General features: G+C 45.2%; 2 protein-coding genes across 2 annotated transcripts in view; one reads left to right on the top strand and one right to left on the bottom strand.

The window, feature by feature from the left end:
- The window catches only part of PI4KA (phosphatidylinositol 4-kinase alpha), a 117,797-nt gene that overhangs the window by 53,355 nt on the left and 40,386 nt on the right, over positions 1-24,056 (top strand). Inside the window, exons 20-23 of the mRNA XM_077874597.1 lie at positions 17,157-17,265; positions 17,620-17,756; positions 17,933-18,066; positions 20,991-21,073. Of these exons, the coding sequence (XP_077730723.1) occupies positions 17,157-17,265; positions 17,620-17,756; positions 17,933-18,066; positions 20,991-21,073 (463 nt within the window). The remainder of the gene's footprint in view (positions 1-17,156; positions 17,266-17,619; positions 17,757-17,932; positions 18,067-20,990; positions 21,074-24,056) is intronic.
- Positions 1,365-12,710, bottom strand: SERPIND1 (serpin family D member 1). The gene is made up of 5 exons (XM_077874598.1): positions 12,566-12,710; positions 8,095-8,984; positions 4,739-5,012; positions 2,887-3,031; positions 1,365-2,203 (listed from the first exon to the last, which is right to left on the bottom strand). The coding sequence occupies exons 2-5, from the start codon at positions 8,972-8,974 to the stop codon at positions 2,012-2,014; spliced, it is 1,491 nt and encodes a 496-aa protein (XP_077730724.1). The 5' UTR covers positions 8,975-8,984; positions 12,566-12,710; the 3' UTR covers positions 1,365-2,011.

Genomic DNA, 24,056 nt, shown 5'->3' with positions numbered 1-24,056 from the left:
ATATTAGAGCCAGGGTGGGACCCAGGCAGCCTGGTTCAGGGTCTTTGCTCTGAATTAATACTCTATTGCCTTGAAATCTGGATCAGCTAGTTCCTTAAAGAGGGTGTCTGAGTGCATTCTAAGTGGATGTAGGTGAACAAAAAGCCTGAAGGCTGGAGGGCCTTGATCTGGACTGGGTCACAGAGGAGTCTGGGCTGGCTCCAGCAGAGATGGGGCAGGCCACATCAGAAGGGAGATAGTTAACTTTTGGGTAGGGGACAGACGTGACAAAAGGGTACAGGGAGAGTTTTTGAGAGAACCACATTTAGGAATGGGAGAAACATAGGGAATTAGAATCAGGACAAGAAATGCAGGACAAGCACCAGGAAAGGACAGTGTAGAAGTGCATTGGAGAAGGAACTCAAGGAGTGGGGTCTCAGCCAGCTCCCCGAGAGGTCAGGCGGTTTGACAGGGAAAGACGTAGCCTCCACCCTACACTGGGCATTGGATACAGAAGGTAGAGATCCTGGTGCAGAAGGTTGGAAAGAAGCTGGTGAAGAGTGTATTAGCAACAGCAGGGCCTGGGCAGATCATGTCTCTTCTGAGACCTTGAACTGTTTCTTCAGCTGCCAAAAGGAGGTGATAACAGTGTGAACCTCCTTGCGTTGGTGTCAGGACTCAGTGATAACCTACGGGCATATCCATCACAGTACCTCTTACAGTGGGGAACATTAGGTGCTCCCCTTTTGCTGCCACCATGACTAGTGTTGGTCTCACTGAGTCTGAAGCCCTCTGAGACAAGACTCAGTGGGTGACCTTGGTATCAAGCCAGCCTGTGCTCAAACTCTGCTCTTTCTCCTCTGCAGAAAAGGGAAGAGAAAGCCTCTCTTACAGGGTTCTGGGGGTCATAGATAGCTGCACGCACAGCACTTCTGATGCTCTCCCTGTCACTGCCCAGAGTCCCCAGCACTGCAGAGGCACCAGCACGCTTGAATTCTGAGCAGCCTTTTTAGATTCCATTGGTCTTACCCAAGTAGCAGAGACATTTAAATGTCACCTGCTTTCTCAAACCAGACCCACTATGGGAGCTTGTCTGAGGGTCTCCCTGTGTCCGGGGATGAAAGCCATAGCATTTGCCCCCACAAGGACTGGCATTTCAGGAATTTCCATGAAGCTTCATCCACAGCACCTTTGCCCCCACGATTTAGCAACACTCACCATGTCCTGATCCTGAGGAGTATGCCTGCTGTGTAGCACATGAGTCACCATGAAGAATCAAGTTGTTTTTTGTCAACCTCTGTCACTCCTGGGGATGTCAGCTATTTTGAATTTGGTCTTTCTTAGTTACTTGAACCTCAAAAAAGAGAATTATAACAGACACACAGTAAAAGTGGCGATATTTATTTATCTCTAAGGTGGAAAGCATGGCCACGTGTACACACTGTCCTCTGGGCAGCAGTGAGGTGACAGCAGAAGTATAGATGACATTTAACATCAACTTGGAAAGTTGGGCCTTGAGAGAATTAAGCCCTAACACCTAGGGCACTCCTTGAATGTCACAAGGTTGTTCCTGTCCTGGGCACCATCTTTGGGAGAGGTGAGAGATTAGTCCTGCAGCTCATTTCTGTGTTCTGTGTTCAGATGAAGAGCGCCGGCAATTTGAGTAAAAGAGCCGAAAGTTCAAGGATTAGGTACTGCAGAGGAAGGAGGTGCACAGGCAGGCCCTCCACAGGTTTGCACTGAGGAAGTGGGAGTAAGCCAGTCTCTATGTTGCTGACAGCCTCTAGGTAACAGCTGACGTATCACAGGTACGTTCACTTCTACGAACTGCTGGCATTGTTCACTGTGCTGAACTGATTCCGGTGAGCTTCTCAGTCATTTGTAAATTTCTCCTCTCCAATGGGCCTCGATTTCAGAATGGTAGCATAAACCACAAAAGCCATGATGCCAAAACATCTCCGTTCTCATTGTTAGAATGGAACCAGAATTACAGAGTGCCCCCAAAACACTTCAAATGCCCAGACCTCCACCTTTAAGACTTGGTGGGGTTGGCAACTCTCCCCATGAAGAGCAGACAGCTGGTGCGGTGCTCATAGACGAGGAAGAGGAAGGGGCGGTCGACAGTGAACCGGACTTGGGTGGACAGCGGCATGAACCCCACTGTGGTCACGGCGGCAGCTTGGGTGCCCTCCTCGTTCACCGTGATGGTACCTTGGTGCTTGAACTGTTTCAAAATGGAAAGGAAGTTGTCAGATCCCATCAGTGAGCACACAGAAGGATAGATGATATAGTGAGTCTCCTCTCATTTAGGGTAGAAACACCACATAACAAGGCACAAACCACAGCTGGCCAAAATGACCCTTGAAGATCTCTGCCAGATGTGGTAATTGTGCTCAGAGGCTGTGTCATATAAATAGTATGTATCTCTATAAACTCCAACATCATAGTCTCTCATGGTGGTGGCCCATAGTATGAGTAATCTGCCAGCAAGACAGCAGCTGCACGCCCCGTCTCCCCTGTACTACGCTCTAGGTGCACTGCTAGAAGGATGGGGTCGGGTTTTTTGGACTGGTGTTCTCTCTTGTCTTGTAGTGTGTCTATTTTGTCAAGTTCAGTATGCAGGTCATGCATTTTTGCTGCATGTTAAAGGATCTTTCATGATTCAGCTGAGTGTCGCTATTTCAGGGGTTGGAACACATGCCTCCTCTCTTTCTGCAGTCAGTGAGAATGTGATTCATTCCCATGCTGCTCCCTAAAACAGACTACCCTACCCACACAGTATCTGGCAGACTGAGGGAGAGCAGATCCAGCACCCCTGACTTCTGAAGTCAGGACAGACAGGAGGGAGGCTTTGCTGGGGGCAGACCCTGGGCACAGGTGCGGAGGGTGGACAGAGGGAGAGGTTACCAGATCAATGGTGATCCTGTGGTCTGAGATTCCGGTCATATTGCTTTCTTTGTCAAACAGTGCTGTGACCCCCATTGACTTCAGGGCCTCTACCAGGTTGTAGTTCTTCTCCAGTTTGAATTTAGGCAGAAGTACCTCTCGAGTTCTGGGCAGAGAAGAAAAGGGTGCCCAGTTTTATTGAACTACAAGTTCCAAAAGAATCCTGTTTTTCCCTCAAATGCCCTCACCTCCTTTCTGCCACCAACCCCAGGTTGCTTTTACCACAGAATAAAATTTATATCACAGTACTATCAGTTGAGTTTTGAGGAAAGACCATCATGATCCCAGTTTCTTAAAATGTAGGTATGGTTAGTGCTATCCAGTCATTTCCTCCATACTGTAGGGTTCATGTTCCGCCTTACGGGTCAGCAGCAGAACTGTTACTGGTTTATGGTTTGAAAGTATCTAAAACAATTCTCTTGATTCCAGGAATTTCTTGTTAAGTAATCAGTTGAATATCTGGTCAATATACAGAAAAAGGAACCTTTCACATGCCAGACAGTGTTGCATGTTCTCTGTCCTTGCTTCAACACATTCAGTCTTTACGGATAAATAGCAACTACAGTGCCCATGAGGCCAAATCCAGCACACAAAGAGGATAAAGAGACATCAGACACAGTCCCTCTTCTCAAGAGCTTGCTTTCCTTTTGGCAAGCCAGGACTCAAGTGTGTGAAGCAGCAAAATGGTAAAGGCGGTATGGTAATGTCTGAACAACTAGAACAGATCTCACTACTGGAGCCATCCAGGAGGGGGTGGGAAGGAGCAGGTATTCCTGTGGCCTAGAAAGCTGCCCACAGCCTGAGACATGGCGTGAGCAAAGCCTGGAGGACGCTTGAGCTGGACTGCCAAGGGGCACTGTTCAGGCTAGGAGGAAAGAGGAGGAGGGGCAGAGTAGGCCAGATGGGAGGCCTAGAAGCTGGGCTGTGTCCTGTGGGCAGGTGGCCCACAGAGAGCTTCGGAGCAGAAGAGCCGGGGCGGAAGAGTGTCTTAGGAATGCTGTTTGGAGACCAGTGCAGGGTGGCTAAAGGAGTGGAATGGGCAGGCTGGTTAAGCCTTCTTAGCTCAGGGTGGGATGTCATAGGCGATGAGGTTAGGAAAAAGAGGGGACATTTTTAAGGAAAAATTGACAGGGCCTGATGACTCATCCCCTCCCTGAGCAGATACCCTCTTCTAAGAGCCCTATTCTCAGTTTGTTACATTTCTTTGCATTCTTGTCCCAAAAGGAGACCAACATCTAATAAAACAGAAATGCAACTTCTCTATTCTTTCTGGTGTGATATGCTAATAATTGTGGTAACTATTTAAAACCTGTAGTTTTGCCTATGGAGTAACAAATAATAATGGGAAATCATGAATGATGTGTCCCTAATGGGTTATGAGGACTGCAGGATTTCCTGCACAGGGGGGCAGAGGTCATCACACGTACCAGGTGCTGCAAGGGATGCTCAGTATCACTTTTCTGTGTACTCTCTGTATCTCTCTCTGCGACCCTGGGAAGTCATGGAATCATGCTGCTTTCACAGACGATGAAGCCATAGAGCAAATAGGCGGCAGAGCCAGGACTGTTTCCACACTGGCTCTAAGTCACCTGTCCCTCACTTCTGAAAATGTGTGTGTTTCTCACAGATGCTGTCTGATTGCTTCTCACTGAGCAGGAAATTTTGGCTGAACTTACAAAAATGGCCCAGTATGGCAGTTCTTGGGTTTTTATGCACACATCTCCCTTCTCCTTAAAATGACCAAAACTCCCAGTGTTTCTGGTCTCTCCCTGCTTCCCAGAGATCAAAAGAACAAACATTCAACCTAAAGTACCTGTTGGTCATGCTTTTCTGCCATCTCTCCACCACCTGGGGTGTCAGCTGTGCCTCAAGTGTCTTCATCCCAGACAGCTTGTGCGGGACCACGATTAGCATGCTGATGCCCCCCACATACTCCAGTTGCAGGATATCACAGTCCAGCTCCTGGTCATTTGCTGCTAGAAAGTTCCCTTTGGTCTGCATCATGGAAACTTTGACCGCCTCTCGCTCATTCAGCCGAAAGTTGTGATTGTGTGTCATTTCTACTGGGAATTTATTCACCCAGGATCCTGTAAAGTCAATTAGAATAGGGCTTTTATTAAAATGTTATTTTAAAGCCATGGTCTACGCATGCGAGCATGCACCCGAAACACCTGGAGGGCGCGTTCTGGCTGCAGGGCCCACCCGCAGAGTCTCTGGTTCTGCTCTAATTGGAGCCAAGAACTTGCATTTCTTACAAGTTCCCAGGTGGTGCTGATGCTCCTGGTCTGGAGACCACACTTTGAGGACCACCGTTCTAAATGATTCCAAGGTCAGAATGCTAACATACTTGTAGGAAGTATGATAATGGTAGAAAAGTTAGATGGCTGGAATGAATTCTGGTTTAGAGGTGGGGGCTAAATAGTTGACTCTAGCAAGATCCCTAACGGGCCTGGACCTCTGTTGGTTGACCTGCAAAATGAGTACCTTTTTGCTCATGGCAACCCTGTTTCGATAGCCTTCATCCCGTCCACTCTGCGATTCCATAAGGACTAGAAGGATATACTGATGATGCCATCAGATCTTCATGTCAGATTTACGTGTAATGCTGTGTCCAGGAGTAAGCACATATCTGTTTTAGCTTTAAGATACTAGTAACTATAACAATGGCTGCTGACTGACAACTAAGAGCTGGCCATGTGCCAGGCATTCCTCCAACCATCTTTCCTGTATCCTTCCTTTCCTCCCAGCAACCATATGTAATGTGTGCTTTTTATTATAAGCCTTGTTTTACAGATGAGGAAACAGGTACAAAGACGCAAAGTAACTTGTTTCTAACTGGTGGGTAGAGCTGCTGGGATGAGATGAGTCTCTACCCCAGGCTTCTCAGCCTCAGCACTATTGACATTTGGCAGTTTTCTGTTATGGGGGCCGTCCTATGCATTGTAGGGTATTTAGCGGCACCCCTGGCCTTTACCCCTCAGATACTAGGGCTGCTTCTTCCTTCCCCCCAGGTTGTGGCAACCACAGATGTCACTGTGCTTTTGCTGGAGCTGTCACATGTCTCCTGGGATTCTTTCCTTCTGACTTCCTCCTGACCCAACCTCTGTTTATATTGTGCTTTACAAGGTGGTTATAATATTTGTAATTAAAAATCAAATTAGTAACAGATTTAGGCGCTCACGATTAAAATTATATTTCTAGACTTTCCTTTCTTCTGATGAGCATCCATGAAAGATTGGGTGCTGCTAGCATTTCATCTCTCTGATTCCAATGTTAAATTAAGTGACTATCCAACAGGAGCGGAAAAGGATATGTATATATTTGCCACTTTGACCCCTTGGTGTGTGACACTGGTTACTAGGTGTTGGAGGTTACAAACTGACTGCCCTAGTCGTTCTGCAGGCCTTGCCGGCAGGAATAACTCATGGGTTTCTCTGCCTGCTCCTGATCACTCAGCCAGCCTAATGCAGAGGCGCTTGTGTCTGGGGTTCCCCACAGACCTGTAGAACTGAGGGTTTTGGTGCTGCCCAAGTAACTTACATTGACTGTCCTAAAGCTGTTCCTAAACATAGGTTAGTTGCTCATAGAAGCAGACTAAACGTCTCTGACAATATCATACCTACTTAGTATATGATATGACCGTGGCATCTGCAGTTTTACTCCTTCAAGATCATTGAGCTCTTGCCACCATATCAGGCTAGCACTGCATCACTGTCTCTTGCAGTGTTACACACAGCCCTGTTAGAGTAGATTCATCAATATAAAGCTGAGGAAACTGAGTCACAGAAACATTGAACTTGCCTGAGGCTACATGACTAAAAAGTGGGGAGGCCAGGGCTTAAACTCATTTTTTCATTTCCATGTACTTATGATCAGTAATAAACAGTATACGTGTGCGGAGGCACCTGGGTGGCTCAGTCGATTGAGCTTCCGACTCTTGATTTCAGCTCAGGTCATGATCTCGGGGTCGTGAGATTGAGCCCCACTTCAGGCTCCATGCTGGGCTTGGAGCTTGCTTAGGATTCTTTCTCTCCCTCTCCTCCCCCTCCCCACTGCTTATGAGTGCGCTTTCTCTCTTAAAATATGTGTGTGTATTCATTATATATGTGGCATGTGTCTGTGTTTCTGTTACAAGCCTGTTAGAGCCTTAGCCTTTGATCAGCCACCACAATGCCAGTGGTGTTCCTAGCATTTGAGAGGGAAGCCCGAGAGGTCTGGCTCAGCCTCCATGCCCCTCCTGCAGCCTTGAGTGCTTCAGCCCTACTTTGCCTATCTGACAGATTGCCTGCCTGGCACAGCTACAGGGAGGCCTCGGCTTACCCTCAGCAGCCCCACCTCCCCAGAGCAGCAGCCAAGAGAGGGCCCCTATCCTTCACTGCTGTAACTAGTGTTGGAGCTAACAGGCGAGGAATTCTTTGTGTCTGCCCTTTGGCTCTCTAGGCTTGTAGAGTGAGGTAGAGGTTTCTTCTGGTTCAAGTCCCAATGAGAGCACTGTGCATGAGGTCTGGATTTTATGTCCATTGCCCATTTACTTCCAGGATCCCAGGGGTCCTATGTGTGTGTGGGGGGGGGGGGAGGATGTCCTTTCTTGTCTGGCCCAGAATAGTTGGTCTAGAAATAATAGTTTATTTCCCTACCCCCTCCTGCCCATTAGTGCACAAGTGTCCCCAAAAGGACTTGCAAATATTAATGTAAGTCAAGCTGAACAGTTTTCAGATACCTGTCTTCAGCTTCTTGTCCATATTCCTGCTTACTGATAATTGGGAAAGGAAATTAAAAAAACTCAAATCCAGGATGGCCAAATGGTAAAAAGGTTTTTCATTTTTTCTTCCAATTTAACGAAGCACTGGAGACGGCCTGCCTGACACAACCTTAGTTATGCGCCTTACTGGCTGTGTGCCATGGGAGCATCATTTTACTTCTCTCTGCTTTGCGGCTCTGTCTATAAAATGGGATGCTAATAACAAGGTTGTGATGAAGTTTCAGTGAGCATAAAGCATAGAATTAGAGCCCAGTATCAGCTACTACCGACTTCATCCTGATCTTCCCTGTGTCTTGGTTTCCTGGATAAATCAGAACTAGAGCACACAGTTGTTGATGTTCAGTCCATCTGTGCACTAAAAGAGTATGTCATGAGTTTGTTTTGAGAAACCTAAAGCTATTTCTTACCTTTAAAGTAGATGCAGTTTAAAATCATCATCTGAGTAGCTGGGTCAATATTCTCCAGTGCGTCTTTTATGAGACCCTTGGTCAGCTTCAGAATGTGGTTATTGGTTTTTGATATGAAGGCAGGGTCTGAGAAGTCAGCCTCCTGGGCCTCTGCAAAGTAGTACTCTCTTACTTTTCTTTTGAAGTCATCCAGGATTGGAAATTGCTTTTGGACATAAAGGTCATTGACTGACCGCAGTGTGTACCCAAAATTCCTCCTGAAGAGGCGATGAGTCAGTTTACGGAAGAGATTGTGAATGGTCATGATCTCATACTTGCTGCTGGCATTGACAAAGTCTTTGAAATGCAAAATTGAGTGCACTTGTTCATAAGTCTCCCCCTGGAGGCCAAAGGAAATCATACCCATGGCAGTGGAAATGCCCACTGGGGCTATGAAGATGTTGTCGGTAGAATGGGCCTGCTCCTTCAGTGCTCGGTAAAGGTTGAAAGCAAACTTGGCATTGAGGATGTTGAGACGCTGGATACGGCTCTTGCCTTGGAAGAGCTGGAGGATGTTCCCAGCAACGGCCTCTGAATCAGTTGGTGAAACTGCGTCGATGATGTCAATATAGTCATCATCTTCGCTGAATATCTTTTCTAGGTCCAGATAATCCTCGTCCTCCTCCCCCTCTGTGATCCAGTCATTGGTGACTGTGTTTTCCTTGTGGAAGTCAGCAGGGAGAAGGGACATGCTCAGGTTTTTGCTATTTAACTGCCTCCATTGGGAGTCTCTGGATGGAGAATCTTCCCCTCCTTCCTCAAGCTGACCAGCCAGGCTGTTGTTCGCACACATGGACGTTAAGATGAGAGAAATGATGAGGGGTTGGAACGGGCATTTCATTTTGGCAAAGCTAAAGTTGGGAGAGAAAACCAGCGACACTGTGAGAGGTAGCCTAGTGGACCTGCCACCACAGTGCTTGGAGGGCAAGCCCATGGCTTTGACCCAGGAAGATGCCCTGGGAGTGTCAGTCCTTAACCATTTTAAGATCATGCACTTTAAGAGAGACTGGTGAAGATAAACAGATACCCAACATTTTGTCTGGCTTCCTAAACCTATCTGAATGATCTGAAGGCCCCTAATTGAGAATCCTTTCTATAAAGATTCATGAAACTGTGACCATATAGATTTCTGGGGACTCAGCATTCTGAGGGAGTTTCTTTTTCATTCACTCACCAAACTTTGTCTCCTATTTTCTAAACAACATGTTAGGCACTGGAGGCGCAAAGGTATCCCCTATCACAGAACTCTGCCAGCAAGACAGGGAACAGATGTGCACAAAGCAGGGAGGCTGGGCAGCCCTGGTGGCTCAGCAGTTTAGCGCCGCCTTCAGCCCAGGGCGTGATCCTGGAGTCCCGGGATCGAGTCCCACGTCAGGCTCCCTGCATGGAGCCTGCTTCTCCCTCTGTCTGCATCTCTGACTCTCTCTTTCTGTGTCTCCCATGAATAAATAAATAAAATCTTAAAAAAAAACAACAACAACAACAAAGCTGGTAGGGGTGCAGAGCTGGGGTGTGGCCCTGCTGCCTGTCATAGGAGCAGGGTGCCAGGAGAGCTTCCCCACTTCAGAAGAGGTGGGGCCTGAGTGGAGATGTTGAAAAATGCATCAGGCCAGGCTTTCTGAAAACAGATATCCTAAAGATATGTGAAATCCATCGCATTATTTGGGGTTGTGCAGTTTGCATAAGATTTGGAATTTGTCGTAATGCAGAGATCCTCTGGGTGCCTAGTGAAAGGTGGCTGGTGGCCTGTCTTTCCCCTGTGGTCTTTCCCCAGAGGCTATGAGGCTATATGGCTTACCACAGGTACGTTGTCTTCTCTGCATCTGTTACTTGGCTCACACTGCTGTCAGGAGGACCTACTGAATCTTTTTTTACTTAACTGCTTCTAGCATGGGGTTAGAAGTAATCTTACCAGGTGTATAAAGTCTGTGTGAGGTGATAAAGTCAGAAAGTTCTCACTGGAAGGCCTGAGGGGCAGTCCCTTTATTTAAATAAACAAGGTAAGTTTTTAATACATACACTGGGAGAAGCCCGTCTTTATCTACCCATCCCCTTTCTTATTCCAAGGAAGGATGTGTCTTAACTTGTCAAATCAGTTTTACCTGCCAAATAGCTTTCTCTTTCTCTTGCTTACTTCCTGCATATTGTATCCTGGGTAGATGAGCTATTATTTGATGCTTCCATGTTTCTGCAGAACAGCTACAGCAAGCATTTATAATGTTATACCATCTTACGTGATCCCAGCATCACTTCTGAAAAGCCTGGAAGGAAGAGCTGTATCTTGTCAAGTTTGTTGTGTGTGTGTAACCATCTCCTGTTAGGTAGATATTTGAGGATGAGAATATCTCCTTCCAGTCTAGGCCAGATATGAGTTACTGGCACCTGTGTTAAGTAAATATTTGGACTTGTTAGGCCTGAAAATGGGCCTAGCTATACAGATACCCAACTTGTGACCCTCTCAGTTTTGTTGTTGATGGCAGTGACTCTTTTTTTAATTTTTAAAAATATTTTATTTAAATTCAATTTGCCAACATATAGTATAACACCCAGTGCTCATCTCATCATGTGCCCTCCGATGCAGTGACTCTTGATAGAGTGTCTCCTGGATGCCAGGTGCTATACAAGGAATTTCTTTTTTATTATTATTTTTAAAGATTTTATTTATTTATTCATGAGAGACACAGGCAGAGGGAGAAGCAGGCTCCATCAGGGAGCCCGATGAGGGACTCGATCCCGAGTCTCCAGGATCATGCCCTGGGCCGAAGGTAGGCGCTAAACCACTGAGCCACCCAGGGATTCCCCAAGGAATTTCATCTGTATAACTTAACTTCATCCTTTCAGCATTTTATTGTTACTGTATGTGGCAATGGAACCTCTGCCTCTTTGCTTTGGAGCATTGGGATTGGTTTCTCTGCCCCCCAGTCTCCCTCCTTGGGTCTTCCCATATGGTACTATGAAAATAATCCGCTCAAATGTTGTTCTAATCACCACCGAAAGACTTTTGAATCACACATTTTAGAGAAGGCAAATCACATAGTTTCTGACTTTGAAAATGTCCGTGGTCTTTTCCTGCCCCACACCCTCCCTGCAGCACCCGCAGCTTCAGCTGCGGGTGCTGCACATGTAGCCTGCACATGAGAAACAATCTCTAATGTGTTGGCTGCAGATAGAACTGGGCCCAGTTTCCAGATAGAAGTGGACATAAAAATTGATAGCAGTACACTGTAAAAAGTTAGAAGAGAATGGAAGTCTCCTGGCTAGGCTATACTTAGAAAGATCCTTCTCAGGTAAAAACAAGGTTAAAAAAAGCAACAACTTGAATAAGAGTTCAGGGAAAGGAATCTGAGACCAGATAAGGAGGTAGAAGTGAAGACATTCATGATTTTTTTTTTTTTGACATGATTCTTAACCCCTGTGTTCATATGGTATATTGGGAAGCCTCTTATACCCTGTTCCTACATTATATGATGAAAAGCCAAAAATAGTGTTCATTATTCCCTTACCTGAGAAAGGAGAAAAGCTCTCTAATATTTTCTGTGGATTGAAATTAAGGATCTAAAAAACCAATCTTCCTAATCGTTTTGCCACTTAGTATAACAAGAATTATATAAGACACTAAAACTACCACTAGATTATGTCCAAGTGACTATCTTTGAAGAGAAGCAATATTTTTTAAAGGTAAACAATTCAAAAGTTTACTTTTCTGGGAACTTTATATAGCACTCTCTCATGCCAATTGTATGGAGCAAGGTTGGCCTTTATGGTCATGTATCAGAGCACAACACCTGGACACTCTAGTTCCTTCTTGGCTATGTCTTCAGCCCAAAGAGGGCAGATGTGATGGGAGAGAAGTAACTGCTTGAAATTTTAAAAACCTTTCATCTTGAAATAACTTCAAACATAGAAAAGTTGAAAGATCAGGATAGAGAACAGCCCCTATACACCCTTTTCCCAGATTCACTAGCTTTTGTATTTTGGAACAGTTTCTTTATGGCTTTCTTTCCATGCATACACATCTGTGTGTATGAGTGTGTATACACATGCAGGCACACATCTCATGTACTCTTTTTTTTTCCCCCTGAATCCTTTGAGAGTAGGTCACTTAGAATGTGTCCCTGTAACTTTTAATTCTAATATTTCAGGGAAAAATGCCTTTGGACAAGGATATTTCATGCACCATCATAGTACAGTTCTGACATAGGCACAGTACTCTCCTATTACAGTTCCTTTTCCAAGTTTGCCAACTGTCTCAATAATGTAACTGACAGAATGTTATAACAGGCAGACTAAAAAACACATTTTCCCATTTTTAAGACGCCATAGAAACTTTTCAGTTCATAGTTTGATAAAGAAATGAATGCACCAGTTACCCATCTCTAACCACTACAAATAAGAATTTATAATCAGCAGAAATGTTAGAAACCAAACTCACCTCTGTGCTTCTGAGAAGTGGTGTTGCAGAGATGAAATGAGCCAAGGTCACCAGTGGGGTTTCAATGTGAACTTTGGTGCTGGGCCGGTGTTGGGTATTTTCCAAAGTAAATATGTCCCAAATCAAACACCACTCAACTAGCTTTGTCAGCACAAACCCCCCTCAGCTGTATCTTTGGTCTCTGCTGAGTGACTTCTGACTCCTCTGCTCCAGTTCTCGTACAGCTGGTGTTTGGAAGGCATGACTATAGCTGTGTTGACGTGCTCGTGGGCGCAGTCCTCACTGAAGCTACCACGTAACTGAGACACTCTTCAGAGCTCTGGGGGCCTGGGTTGCATGAGGAGTAGCTGTAATGCTCCCCTAACAACAGAGGCCCTCTCATCAGCCCTCCAGCTATGGATTCTCCCACTCAGGTGATCTGGCCCTGGTCTGACCTGGCCCTATTCTCCAGGGCTGATGCGACTGCTAGGCAGGTGTCCCCATGCTTCCATGAACATGTCCCTCTGAAAAGCAGAGGGAAGGAGAATGAGATCAGTGATTCATAGCATAAGGAGACCTTGGTACAGAACTTTCTTCAGTCAAGGCTCACTGTGTCTGTGCCAGGCTTGGAGCCTCGCTCTCTCAGCTGTTACAGGACAGATAGGGTATTACTGAGCAGTGCTACCCAAACTCTGGTCTACCTAGGCATTCACTAGGGGCTAGGGATCACTCTTTAAAATTTTTTTTGGGCAGCCCGGGTGGCTCAGCTGTTTAGCGCCTGCCTTCAGAGATCCTGGAGACCCGGGATCAAGTCCCACATCGGGTTCCCTGCATGGAGCCTGCTTCTCCCTCTGCCTGTGTCTCTGCCTCTCTCTCTCTCTCTCTGTCTCTCAAGAACAAATAAATAAAAATATTTTTTTAAAAATTAAATTTATTTTAAATTCTGTAATCTGGGACGCCTGGGTAGCTTAGTGGTTAAGCGTCTGCTTTCAGCTCAGAGTGTGATCCTGGAGTCCCGGGATCTTAAAATCTAATATCTTAAATAAATTCTGTAATCTGGGCCACCCAGTGGCCCAGCGGTTTAGCCCCGCCTTCAGCCCAGGGTGTGATCCTGGAGACCCAGGATCAAGTCCTGTGTCGGGCTCCCTGCATGGAGCCTGCTTCTCCCTCTGCCTGCCTCTGTGTGTGTGTGTGTCTCTCATCAATAAATAAATAAAATCTTTTTTAAAAATTAAAAATAATAAATTCTGTAATCTAAAACATTATTACAAAAAAAAATAAAACATTATTACAGGAATATTCTCGATTGTGTGGAAGACCAACTTATCACAGAATGCTGCTCCCTGATTTTGGTACCCAGGAGTGTGTTGTTGTTGTTGTTGTTGTTTTTTAAAGATTTTATTTGTTTATTCATGAGAGACACAGAGAGAGACAGAGGCAGGAGAAGCAGGCTCCCCACGGGGAGCTCAGTTTGGGACTCGATTCCAGGACCTCAGGATCACGACCTGAGCCCAAGGCAGACGCTCAACCACTGAGCCACCCAGGTGCCCCAGTCCCACTGTCTTTTATCAGACATCCAGTACCAGTCAGATTTCTCCATGACTTCTGTGGTAGCTTTTTAAAATCCAGGATCCAATCAGGGTTCTGATATAGCATTTGGTTATGTCTCTTTGGACTCCTTCATCTATTTCAGTCTTTTTTTCTCTGACCTTGATCTTAGGGAAGGGCAGGTCAGTTATCTTTTTTTTTTTTTTTTTTTTTTTTCCAGGTCAGTTATCTTATAACCCTTTCCCTTATCCTTTGCCTGTCCTGACTCGGGGCCATACAAGACCCCTTCATCATCTTTTGGCGATCTCTGGAACCTCCTGACTGCTTTCTGTCTCTCCTGAAGCATAGGCATAAATCCCTGCACATAGTCCTAACCAGTCTGACTACACTGTCTTTGTCTCAGGTTGCTTCAGATCATTTCTGGGGCCTTTTGTGATTCCACCATAGTCTTCCTTCCTGGGAAGCAGAACCAGCTCAGCTGGTATGATGGAGTCATCAATGCAGGGAGAACCTATAGGGCACTTCCAAGCCCTAGTTCTTAGGAGGGAAGCAGGACGTTCTCAGGGTGAGAAGTAGGATCACAAACTAAAGATAGATTTTTTTTTAAGATTTTATTTATTTATTTTAATTTATTTATTCATGAGAGACACAAAGAGAGAGGCAGAGACATAGGCAGAGGGAGAAGCAGGCTCCATGCAGGGAGCCTGATGTGGGAGTTGATCCCGGGTCTCCAGGATCACGCCTTGGGCTGAAGGCAGATGCTCAACCACTGAGCCACCCAGGCGTCCCTAAAGATAGATTTTTGACAGTCATTTTCTCTCACTGTTCCAAAACCATTTTGGACCTTTCAGTCACTTGGTGCCTCTGATCTGATTGGGAGTGAAGCATTCTGAAAGCCTGACCATAGCCACCAAAGGCAAGTTCTTTTTATAGGACACCAGAACCTCTTGGCCACATTGACCTTGAACACCAAGCCAAAGCTATGTCTGGGAACCGGGTCATGCCTCCACCATCTCTTGGAACCTCATCCTAGGGAGGCCCGTCACCTCAGAAATAGTCCCAGAGCTCCTTTTCTTTAAAGCTACCATGTTTGGCCACTAGCAAGTTGGAAGCCCCTCAAGTGTGCTTTTGTGGCAGTGTCCTTTCTGCTTTGAGACATTTCTGTCCACTGCTGCCCTCCGCAGTGCTTCTCCACCTCCTCAGCACCTTCCCAGAGGCCACCCTGCACCCCCCACCCTATCTTGACTGATTCTACCCAAGGGAACAGCACCCTAGTGGCTTTCAAGGAGAAGCTGCTTCTCCCACACAGCATGTTGTCCAGCCCTAGGCCAGCACCTGTGGCCTCCCTGGGATTGTGGAAGCAGCGGATCTGTGGCAGAATTCTGGGAAGTACAGGCAACATTAAGGAAGAAACTAGGAAGTCCTGCCAACCCAGCTACCCAGAAATAATCGTTATTAATATGCGACTGGACTTTTTCCCTTTTTCTATACACACATATTTACCTACAAATATACTTCAAATCTATACCATATTATATATATTTTGCATTTTTTTCACTCAATGTATTATAAGCTCTACCAGTGTCACCAAATATTCTTAGAAAATATAATTTCTGGGGCAGCCCCCGTGGCTCAAGCGGTTTAGTGCCACCTTCTGCCCAGGGTGTGATCCTGGAGACCTGGGATTGAGTCCTGCGTCGGGCTCCCTGCATGCAGCCTGCTTTTCCCTCTGCCTGTGTCTCCGCCTCTCTCTCTGTGTCTCTCATGAATAAATAAATAAATAAATAAATAAATAAATAAATAAATATCTTAAAAAAGAAAATATTTCTGATGTACTGTAAATGTCCTGTTCAGCAAAACATTTAGTGTTTTGTTTTTCTCTTTATTTTTCTGTTCTAACAAATGTTGCAACATTTTTGTGTTTAAATCAGATTTTTTGGATAGATCCCTAGAGATGGGATTTTAGGTGAAATGATGGGGCACTTTAGAGTTTTATTTTATTTAAATTTAATTGGCCAATATATAGTATAATACCCAGTGCTCATCTCATCATATGCCCTCCTTAATGCCCATTATTTTTAGAATTTTTGACGCATTTCACCAAATTGCTTCCCAGGAAATAGTGTACCAATTTATAGTCCTACCAACCACTGGTGCAAGTACCCTGCCTTCCCAGCAATGGTGTCATTGTGTGCGCCACTGCTGTGTCCCTGGTCCTCATGACTATTTGGATTGTTGAGACCCCTCACTGTAGGTTGATTATCATGTAGGGGGCTTGATGTCCTCTGGGGGTTCTGTGAGGACTAACTTGTCCAACAAACGCCGTGCATAAATTTAACATTTTTGCATAACCTGCGAGCTACTCCCTGTCTCACGCTGGGGAGGACACCATCTTGAGCAAGGATGCAGGGACTTGGGTCTCTCACCCCTGCACCTCTGTAACTCTGTAAGTCTTGCAGGACTTATTTTAAGTCTTGGGATTTTGCCCAAGATTACTGTTTGAAAAAGTTGTGCTGCCAGAAAAGATCTGAAAGTCACTTCTCCTCAACCCACGAGGTTTCTCATGATTACCCTGTCTCTCCAGTCACAGCTGTTCACCTGTGCTCCAGCTTCCCAAGCCCTCCATGCCCTCCCCAAGCCCAGACTTTGAGCCCGTTGCTCCTATGGCTGGATGGGTTCCTCTCTCTTCTCTGTCTGGCCAAGAGTTACTTACTTGCATGGTAACATTGAGACCCATAACACCTTCTCTAGGAACTCTGCTACACTGTGATGATTTCCTCACATACCTCTGAACTGGGCAGAAAGGCTTTTGTAGGAATGGGGCTTTTCACTTCCTGGGTATGATGCCTGCTGCACATTAGCTACTCAATAAGTGTTTGCTGAATGAGTGAGTATTTACCAGTGAACTGATCAAGAAGTGTTGGTCACTGGTCAGTGTATCTTTCCTACCCAAAATGACTGAGTGATTCTTGGAGAATAAATCTAGGGTTGATTTTATATCTGTAAGTTCTAGGGCTCATGAGCAAATAACCTCTTTTTCTCCCTCTGTCTTTGGTGCATTCAGCTCACCCGAAGGTTGCCTCCCATCAAAGAAGCCAAGCCTCGGTTGCAAAAGCTCTTCCGGGACTTCTGGCTCTATTCTGTGCTGATGGGATTTGCGGTGGAGGGCTCAGGTAGGGGAATATTCCCTCTCCTAGGGAAGATAGAGTGCAGAGAGAAAACAAAGGTGAGCCAGGACTCTACCTCATTATGGATGTGCATGCATTCAACATTAGTCCAAATTCAGATGCTGCTTCCTGCAAGTGTTTGTAAATGTTACAATTCCCCAGATTAATTTAGGATTCTGAGAGTGCCATGTGTCTTAGGAAAAACCTGTCCAAGTTAGGAAACAGACTCATTTCTGTGCCCTATTTTGGGGATAATTGGCTCACACAAAGGACCCACGACTCTAGGAATGGTCAGCGTCAACTGCCCTGCGGTGCTTCTTGAGGAAGGTGGTGGTCTCACTCACGGCTACTCTCTTGCAGGACTCTGGCCGGAAGAGTGGTACGAGGGGGTCTGTGAAATAGCCACCAAGTCACCCCTGCTCACGTTTCCCAGCAAAGAGCCACTGCGCTCCGTCCTCCAGTATAACTCCGCCATGAAAAACGACACAGTCACCCCCGTAAGGATTCTTGCCCTGCCAAGGACAGATGATACAGGGTTAAGTTCTCTTGAACAATGAGCAGATCCTATCACTGTCCTTGTTATCACACATTATCCATGACTCCTGGGCTCCTGGGGGAGGGCTGCCTTTTCCTCTGGGTGCTGTGTGAGCCCTTGAGCGTTTCTTTCCCCTAGGCTGAACTGAGCGAGCTCCGCAGCACCATCATCAACCTGCTGGACCCTGCTCCTGAAGTGTCCGCCCTCATCAACAAGTTGGACTTTGCCATGTCCACCTATCTCCTGTCTGTTTACCGGCTGGAATATATGAGGTATATAGGCCTTTGCCTCCCAGCACAGCCACACTGGAGCTAATTTTTAAACTTTCATGGCTTCTGGGAGTGAGACTCTTTTCAGTTCTTCCCAAGACACATAAGCTTCCTTACAAACCAAAAACCAAAAACCCCTCTGCTTTTCTTGTGTGTTCCTCCCTCTAGAGCACCAAACACCACATCTTATAAATCCCCAGGTATCTAAACTCTCTTATCATCCTCTCCTTGTAGGGAATAGGCTTCTGAGCAATCACTATAGATGTTGCAAACTCAGTCCACTTGTCTGCTCAAGAGCCCCTGTTAGGAACCAGCCCTCACTTAGTATGTTCTCAGACATTCACTGAACTGGATCATATTCACTCCAGGACCACAGCTGATTACAAACAACAAATGGGAAATGGCAAGGAGCCTGTCTCAAAACAGCACCACAGGTGGCCTGACACTCAGGATGCACGTGTGACCACAGCAGACCTAAGACACACAGAGAGAGACAGAGACACAGGCAGAGGGAGAAGAAGGCTCCATGAAGGGAGCCTGATATGGGACTCAATCCAGGGACTCCAGGATCACGCCCTGGGCTGAAGGCAGGTGCCAAACCACTGAGCCACCCAGGGATCCCCATGTCTCCTGTTTGTTGAGGTCACAGGATAGCTGCGATAAGATATAGAAAAACTTTACCAAATGGTTTGAAAAATAAGGTGTTCTTAATAGGAGGAATATTTGGGAAATGTTACTATTTTAACCTTTATTTGGTGCCATGAAACCCTCTGGTCAAAGAACTCTTGTTCAGAAGCTCAACATATAAAATAGATTAAAGCTGTTTTGGGTAAGTGAGAGTGAGCGCCCACCTTACTGCCCTGTTCCCTCCTTCCTGCTTCTTGGGTAGCCCGAGGTGCCATAACAGAGAAGAATTTGAAAACCAGTGACACATTCTCCCCCAGAGTCCCACAGAGCCAAAGAACTTTTGGCCTTCCTTGCATTTTCCATTATAATTTTTTTATAAAAGTAATATGAGACCATTACACATAAACTTGGAAATAAATGGAGAGGAACAACCACTGACCTCACCACCATTCCCAATTGTATGTCAGTGTAGTTCCCTCTCGTCCTTTTTATAAAGAATGTATTTTGAAAGAGAAACCCACCAAAACAAAACAAGCAAACCAAACACAGACCAAAAACCTGGTTTGCTTCTAGCTTAATGGCTACAAAAGATGTCTCCACACCCTCTCAGCCTCAGTTGCCCTCAGGCAGGGATGTCTCCTTCCCCAAAAGTGTGCCCATGAATGGAGTTCTCAGGTTCTCAGGACACGCTGTTGAGTGGGCTGGTAGAGCAACACCCTAAGGGGACAGCCCACGGTAGCTCCTGAGAGTCCAGCTCCCATCCCAGGTTGACTGCCAGGCCTCTGAGAGCATTGTTAGCATGGAGAAACAACCCTGAAGCCTATATTCAAGAACCTGGCTTGGGTTCCCAGCCACTGATTATTAGGAGAGCTGTAAAACAGTAAAGTGGACAATGTGAGAAATTACGTAAAAGATGTATAAACATGAGCACTCAAGAATGCATGAGCTTGGGGATCCCTGGGTGGCTCAGTGGTTTGGAGCCTGCCTTTGGCCCAGGGCGTGATCCTGGAGTCCCGGGATCGAGTCCCACGTCGGGCTCCCGGCATGGAGCCTGCTTCTCCTTCCTCCTGTGTCTCTGCCTCTCTCTTTCTCTCTGTGTCTTAAAAAAAAAAAAAAAAAAAAAAGAATGCATGAGCTTAAAGCCACTTGGCCTGCCTTACTAAGGTTTGACTCACAAAAGGTTGGTGTGGAAACCCACAGATGCATTCCACCAAGTGCTTGCCTGTGTGCGTACGTGCCCCGCTATCTTAGAGGAGCCAGACTCTGAACAGCTACTATGAAAGTAAAAACAGTGCATAAAAATGAAAGAAAACATTGGGATAGGGGACGCCTGGGTGGCTCAGCGGTTTGGCACCTGCCTTTGGCCCATGGCGTGATCTTGGAGTCCCGGGATCAAGTCCCACATCAGGCTGCATGGAGCCTGCTTCTCCCTCTGCCTGTGTCTCTGCCTCTCTCTCTGTTTCTCTCTGAAATCTTTTTTTTAAAAAATTGGGATAGTACAGAAGATGCTAAAGGTGAAAAATACAAATGTCACCTTCCTGAATCCAGAGATGCCCACTATTGATAATTTTACTTTTCCTTCTAGAAATTCTCTATAAAATATTCTCTATAAATACAAACATATATATCCTACACGTAGAAGGCACGTGGAGGCCTTTTGGGAACCTATCGCTGACATCCTGCTGTACCCATTTCCCCCACACCATGCTTTCTCTCTCTCTCTCTCTCTCTCTCTTAAGATTTTATTTATTCATGAGAGACACACAGAGAGAGAGGCAGAGACATAGGCAGAGGGAGAAGCAGGCCCTCTGCAGGGAGCCTGATGTGGGACTTGGTCGCAGGACTTCAGGATCATGACCTGAGCCAAAGGCAGACACTCAACCACTCAGCCACGCAGTGCTCTCCCCCTTGCTTTTTCATATAACTGTGCATCTTGGATGTTTTTCTATAGCTACCTCTTATTTTGGTGGCTGTATGATGTGCCATTAAGTGATGTACAAAGGCAGCTGAATAGTCTGTTGATGGACATTTAGCCAGCAGTGTTAGGAGAATCCTTATGCATATAACCCTTAAGATCTATGACTTAACCCTTAAGATCTATGGATTGCTGGGTGGAACAATATAGGAGCATTATGGTAGATGGTGGATATTCCTTCCAGAAAGTCCGCGTGAGCATATGACACTTTAAGTGGTGTAGGTTACTGATTCCTCACAGCCTCACTAGTTCTGAGCAGTACTAAATCTGTGATAAGGAGGGTCTGGATTTTTCAGAACTTACTCAAAACTGTTCTTCTTGCTAGGGTACTGCGCTCAACAGATCCTGACCGCTTCCAGGTAATGTTCTGCTACTTTGAAGATAAAGCTATTCAGAAAGACAAGTCTGGTAAGTTTATTGTGGTTCTCTCATGATGAAATGAGCTTCAATAGTATAAAAAGGCATACTACTCCCAATTTTCTGTCTACATGAAGAATATAGTTTTATGAAGTTACAAACTACATTGGAAAGATCAGTATAAGACATATAATCTTACAACCATATAGCCTTAAGGAACATCACTCTTGTCCACCCTTAACACTTGAGTATGCTTCGGCCCCCAGATTTCAGTATCTAATACTAACCTGTGCTGAGAGAATCCTAGTCTCCTCACATAGTCATTGATAGACCTAGAGCATCTTGTTGTAAGGGAACAGTCGTGCTTTTTAAAAGTCCAGGGATCCCTGGGTGGCGCAGCGATTTGGCACCTGCCTTCGGCCCAGGGCGCAATCCTGGAGACTCGGGATCGAATCCCACGTCAGGCTCCCGGTGCATGGAGCCTGCTTCTCCCTCTGTCTATGTCTCTGCCTCTCTCTCTGTGTGTGTGACTATCATAAATAAATAAAAATTAAAAATTAAAAATTAAAAAAAATAGAAGTCCAGAGCAGGCTAAGAGGACCAAGAACCAACTTAAAAAGATTCCCAGTGGACAGACTATTATAATCTGAACATGAATACACATTTTTATTATTTTGCTTAAAAGAAGGGCAGATAAACAAAGATAATGGTGTGTACCCAAATACACAGAGATTATATATATGTATTCTCCTATATATTTTAGCATAATGATAGGTATAATGGATAATATATAATATATAGGATATGTGTATATATACAAAATGTTTGTTTTTTCCACTAAATATTAGTGAAATAGAGATAGGTAGTTGTTTCTTATGTAATCAGGAAAGAAGGAACACAAGGAAAGAGCCACACAGTCCAGGAAGAGGCCTGGCACCCCCGATAAAGTCTCGCCTGGCCTCCGAGAGTGACTAGGTAGAAAGGGTGCCCCACAGGAGATGGGCAGAGGTGTCCCACAGAGTAGCCAATTAAAGGTACTCTGTTAGCTGAAAGTAGCTGTTAGCTCACTGTGGGGACAGGCCCAGACCTTCCGTGAGGGGTTCCATGCCTCCGTAGTCCTGTTGGCCATAAGGAGACCCCACTCAGGACCATGAATGCTTCCAGTGGTGCCATCAGGCCAGGCCAGAATGTCAGGGCAGCAGATCAGGACCCACGGGCCACATCCAATTTGAAGACCGAATCATTTCTGGGGAAGTTTCAGAGTAAGAAAATGTATTTGAATCACAAAGACTTGTAAGCCCAATGATGCAGATGTCCTTAGATCCTGAGTGCATAGAGGATCTTAGCAGCAACCAGTCCTAAAAGCACCGGACTCCTGGGAAAACAAATAAATGAAACTCTCCAGTGGTATAAAAATATAGTTACTGAAATTCTAGTGAGGCAAACCTAAGAATTGGAATAAAAATAAGAGTTATTAAAATTGAGACTGCAAAGAACAATTAAGCACATAGTATAGTCATTCTTTGACCAGTTTCAGTATAAGGATGCTGATGGGTTTTAAGCATCATTATATTGGTCTGTGTATTTTTATTTATTTATTTATTTTAAATATTTTATTTATTTATTCATGAGAGACACAGAAAGAGAGGCAGAGACATAGGCAGAGGAGAAGCAGGCTCTCTGCAAGGAGCCTGATGTGGGACTCAATCACAGGACCCCAAGATCACGACCTGAGCCAAAGGCAGACACTCAACCACTGAGCCACTCAGGCACCCTTATGTGTTGATTTTTAAAGTGCTTAAAAATTTAAGAGACTGAAATATTAGACCCATGTTTTAATTAAATGCTTAGAAGAATTTGATCAGTTTTGTAATTGTGCGTAAATATTTGAGGGAGTTGAGTTTGCTAGATCCATGAGTTTTGATTGATTAACTGTGTGGGTACATATTTCGAGGAATGCTAATTGAGAATTCTTAAAATCAATAATTTTATTATTAATAATATTAACTTAGTGGTAAGGAGCCTCTCCATATTTAGAAGCTACTGGCATACTGAAGAATCTATCAATTTGTTCTTGCTAATGGAGAATTAATCCCCATATAATTCTGGTACCGTTTTTTCTATTGTTAAAAAATCAGTCCTTGAAGAAATCTTTTTTAAAATCACCCCAAGGAAAATAAATAAATAAATAAATAAATAAATAAATAAATAAATAAATAAATAAATATAAAAATAAAATAAAATAAAATAAAATAAAATCACCCCAAGGATTGTGAGGTGCTGCTTCATGTAAGACCTTTTGTCCAGTAAGTCTTTTGCAGATCCCTTCACACTACTGCATGACAGTCAGGAAATTAGGTGGGTGAGTTTATTTTTGTGGGGTTGGCAAAGGAAGACCGTATGAGGGTTCTGCAAGCTCCCCCTGCTGGCAGTACGGGGAAGGATTGGATGAGGAGGAGCCCTTCAGAGGCCAGGCTGGAAAATGAAGGCAGGCAGTTTGTATGGCAGGAAACCTCTCCCACTGGGGTGCAAGATGCAGGGGAGGTGCCCCGCACTCAGAGGGTCCTACATCTGACCATCACCCCAGGACCATTAGGGGGCATAGTAGAGACACTGTTAAACTGCTGGCTGAGCTGATTTGCGCCCCTCGTCTATCCACCCATTGTGGTAGACGGTTGGTTACCCTGAGCTTTTTTTGTTCAAACAGAGAGGGTAAGCAACAACAACAACAAAAAATTAAGAATGCCAACCCCTAGGAGCCTAAGAACCTACCACATTTTGCCTGCCTCCTAATGAGAATATCTATAGACAGAATCAGTTACCTTTCTAAAGCTGAAAGCTCATCCTCTTCTGAGCTCTACTTTTCTGTTGCTGTGTCATAAAAGGAAATTAAATTGCAGTAAACAGTATGGAGGCTCCTCACAAAGTTAAAAATAGAACTGCCCTACAACCCAGCAACTACACTACTAGGTATTTATCCAGAGGACACAGACATAGTTATTCGAAGGGGCACATGCACCGCAATGTTTATAGA

This window comes from Canis aureus, chromosome 27 (genome assembly GCF_053574225.1).
Source record: "Canis aureus isolate CA01 chromosome 27, VMU_Caureus_v.1.0, whole genome shotgun sequence".
Classification (NCBI taxonomy): Eukaryota; Metazoa; Chordata; class Mammalia; order Carnivora; family Canidae; genus Canis; species Canis aureus.
Note: the sequence above shows the minus strand (reverse complement) of the source record. Positions and strands in the feature narration are given on the sequence as shown.

Bases quoted from the DNA above. Each gene is read 5' to 3' on its own strand.
- SERPIND1 (XM_077874598.1), bottom strand. From the start codon at position 8,974: ATGAAATGCCCGTTCCAACCCCTCATCATTTCTCTCATCTTAACGTCC. The intron at 5,013-8,094 runs GTAAGAAATAGC...TTGACTTTACAG, and splicing joins AAACTGCATCTACTTTAAAG to GATCCTGGGTGAATAAATTC. The intron at 2,204-2,886 runs GTAACCTCTCCC...ATTTTGAAACAG, and splicing joins ACAGGATCACCATTGATCTG to TTCAAGCACCAAGGTACCAT.